This window comes from Coregonus lavaretus (assembly GCF_964263955.1).
Source record: "Coregonus lavaretus genome assembly, chromosome: 8".
NCBI lineage: Eukaryota > Metazoa > Chordata > Actinopteri > Salmoniformes > Salmonidae > Coregonus > Coregonus lavaretus.
Window position 1 is genome coordinate 55,247,386 of NC_139995.1, and position 3,638 is coordinate 55,251,023.

At 45.2% G+C, this 3,638-nt stretch overlaps 1 protein-coding gene across 1 annotated transcript; it reads left to right on the forward strand.

Annotated features, from left to right (window-relative positions):
* Positions 1-16: 16 nt before the first annotated feature.
* Positions 17-3,258, forward strand: LOC311134100 (glycerol-3-phosphate dehydrogenase [NAD(+)], cytoplasmic-like; the record flags this gene model as incomplete). The annotated part of the gene is made up of 5 exons (XM_084167687.1): positions 17-32; positions 119-231; positions 925-1,161; positions 2,221-2,327; positions 3,147-3,258. 5 exons carry the CDS (start codon positions 17-19, stop codon positions 3,241-3,243), a joined length of 570 nt encoding a protein of 189 aa, XP_084023813.1. The 3' UTR covers positions 3,244-3,258.
* Positions 3,259-3,638: the final 380 nt, after the last annotated feature.

Genomic DNA, 3,638 nt, shown 5'->3' on the forward strand with positions numbered 1-3,638 from the left:
TCCATTAAAAGAGCCCATGCCGATGCTTTTGTGTTACAGTAGTAAATATCGATGCATTTTATGATATGATGGTATTTGGGATATTTCATGTGTAATAATGTTTGTATTCTTCCCCCAGGCTGTAAGAACCAGGACTGGGGCCCCATCCTGAAGGAACTGATGCAGACCATTAACTTTAGAGTCACTGTGGTGGTGGAGGCCGATGTCGTAGAGATCTGTGGAGCTCTCAAGGTCTGCTTTTTTTCTCATAAAATGCTTTTACATTGATCTCTTTCTGGTGAGATTAACTTCACAGTCAAACACCACTGTCAGTATGAAATTATGATATAGTAATCGCTTGCTTAATTTCTTATAGCGGTAGTACAATGCGCCTAATGATGGCATGCCATAGCTTTCTGTTTTTCATGGAAGCTACAAAGTCCTCTTTTCTGACCAGTGTCTTGGCAGATTATCCACAAATGTCTCCTGTGGTCTTCTGGGAGATCTTCACCTATAAGACATGTGGAATCAAATCAAATCAAATCAAATCGTATTTGTCACATGCGCCGAATACAACAGGTGTAGACCTTACAGTGAAATGCTTACTTACAAGCCCTTAACCAACAATGCCGTTTTTTGGAAGAATACCTAAAAAGAAATAATAAATAAAAGTAACAAATAATTAAAGAGCAGCAGTCAAATAAAATAACAATAGCGAGGCTATATACAGGGGGTACCAGTACCGAGACAATGTGCGGGGGCACCGGTTAGTCAAGGTAATTGAGGGAATATGTACATGTAGGTAGAGTTATTAAAGTGACTATGCATAGATAATAAACAGAGAGTAGCAGCAGCGTAAAAGAGGAGGGGGGGGGGGGGGGGGGGGGGGGGGTAGCCATTTGAATCTAGATCTACACAGAGTAAAGAACAGGTATCCCTCCCCAGAACATAGTGGCGGTGGGAGCAGGGTTCTGTGACGGCCTGGGCTTCGGTGATAACACCAAGGCAGCGGTGATCAGACTGGGGCTGATGGAGATGATCTCCTTCGCCCGGATATTCTGCACCGCTGGACCCGTCTCCCCCGTCACATTCCTGGAGAGCTGTGGCGTCGCCGACCTCATCACCACCTGCTACGGCGGACGTAACCGCAAGATCGCAGAGGCCTTTGCAAAAACAGGAAAGGTGAAGAATGTGGAAAGCGAGAGGAATACAAGGGGCATTGTAGATATTCTGAGATTCTCTCTCTCTCTCTGTTGTTCTCTCTCTCTGTTGTTCTCTCTCTCTGTTGTTCTCTCTCTCTCTGTTGTTCTCTCTCTCTCTGTTTTTTCTCTCTCTGTTGTTCTCTCTCTCTGTTGTTCTCTCTCTCTGTTGTTCTCTCTCTCTCTGTTGTTCTCTCTCTCTCTGTTTTTTCTCTCTCTGTTGTTCTCTCTCTGTTGTTCTCTCTCTCTCTGTTGTTCTCTCTCTCTCTGTTGTTCTCTCTCTGTTGTTCTCTCTCTGTTGTTCTCTCGCTCTGTTCTCTCTCTCTGTTGTTCTCTCTCTCTCTGTTGTTCTCTCTCTCTCTGTTGTTCTCTCTCTCTGTTGTTCTCTCTCTCTGTTGTTATCTCTCTGTTGTTCTCTCTCTCTGTTGTTCTCTCTCTGTGTTGTTCTCTTTCTCTGTTGTTCTCTCTCTCTCTCTGTTGTTCTCTCTCTCTCTCTCTGTTGTTCTCTCTCTCTCTGTTGTTCTCTCCCTCTCTCTGTTGTTCTCTCTCTCTGTTGTTCTCTCTCTCTCTGTTGTTCTCTCTCTGTTGTTCTCTCTCTCTGTTGTTCTCTCTCTCTGTTGTTCTCTCTCTGTTGTTGTCTCTCTCTGTTGTTCTCTCTCTCTCTGTTGTTCTCTTTCTCTGTTGTTCTCTCTCTCTCTGTTGTTCTCTCTCTGTGTTGTTCTCTTTCTCTGTTGTTCTCTCTCTCTCTCTGTTGTTCTCTCTCTCTCTGTTGTTCTCTCTCTCTGTTGTTCTCTCTCTGTTGTTCTCTCTCTCTGTTATTCTCTCTCTGTTGTTCTCTCTCTGTTGTTCTCTCTCTGTGTTGTTCTCTTTCTCTGTTGTTCTCTCTCTCTCTGTTGTTCTCTCTCTCTCTCTGTTGTTCTCTCTCTCTGTTGTTTTCTCTCTCTATCTCTCTCTCTGTCGTTCGCTCTCTTTTTTCTCTCGCACCCTCCCCCCCTCCCTCTCTCTTTTCTCAATAAAAAAAGCTAATGTACACAATTTGTAGACAATTGAGGAGTTGGAGAAGGAGATGTTGAATGGTCAGAAGCTCCAGGGTCCAGCAACCGCAGCTGAAGTCAACCACATTCTGAAGAAGAAGGGCCTGGTGGACAAGTGAGTTACAATTACAGTATATTAATGTTAACATTCATATAGTGGATGAGTTTGGCTTCAGAATCTTCTGAGAACGAGTTTTGTTTTTATGCTAGATAGGCCTGCAACTATCAGTAACTACTACCAACAGTAAATAGTAAACACACAAGTAACACTCCATCCCACAAGTGAGGAGACACTGACCTGCACAGTGAGAAGAGCTGTCAGGTGTCATGGCCCCTGACAATGTGCCCCTAAGCAACCAATCAGGGCCCAGGTCCACAGGTCACAGAGAGTTTGAGAGGCTGGTTTATGGTACCCCCTAGACTCTCAGGCACCACTCCTGGGGGATGGGAAGTGGAGTGTGCAGATTGAAAGGGTTGCGAGGTGCTGATAAGAGTCACCGGTAGGGAATTCGTAAGAATGTTCTTAATTGAACATCCGAATTACATGTATAAACCAAACTTATAACCTTTTCACACTACTGAGCCGAACCGAGCCAAGCCATAGTTGCTGGAACTGTGCTGGAAAGAACCATGTGAAAGGCGATATATGAGCCAGGACAGTCCGGTTCGGACAAGGTTGAAGATGACAGGTTAAGACAAGGATTCTAATATCCCATAATTCTTTGCATAAATGAGGAAGCATTCTAAACAATGGGACCAGCCATGCTAGTTAGCAACAGGTGGTCCCATGAATCTGTTCATTTTCTAAAAGCTTCCGCATAGAATCATAACTTGTCCTAACCTGGGTATCTTCAACCTAGGGTTCGGGTAGGCCCTATAGTGTGGATCAGGCATTTTAACAGTAAAACCGTTATCCCATCTTTCCTCCCTCCAGGTTCCCCTTGTTCAACGCTGTCAACCAGATCTGTTTCCACGGACACCCCGTCAAAGAGTTCATCAGCTGTTTGCAGAACCACCCTGAACACATGTAACTAACTGAAGGATGCTGCTACTAGGATGCTTTAAATGTTGGAAACAGCTGGAGGAAGGAAGGGAGGGAGAAAGGAAGGGAGGGAGGGAGGGAGGGAGGGAGGAAGGAAGGAAGGAAGGAAGGAAGGAAGGAAGGAAGGAAGGAAGGAAGGAAGGAAGGAAGGAAGGAAGGAAGGAAGGAAGGAAGGAAGGAAGGGAGGGAGGGAGGAAGGGAGGGAGGGAGGGAGGGAGGGGGGAAGCAGGTTGGATGATGATTGCGCTGCATCTAACTCACCTCTGTTTGAAATGAATCCTAAGAAAAGGGAGAGGAAACCTCAGTTCCTTCCTGGGCTGCTGGAATATTCAAACAACTCATAACCCCCTGTTCTGTTCCAACTGATTATTCATCTATTATTGG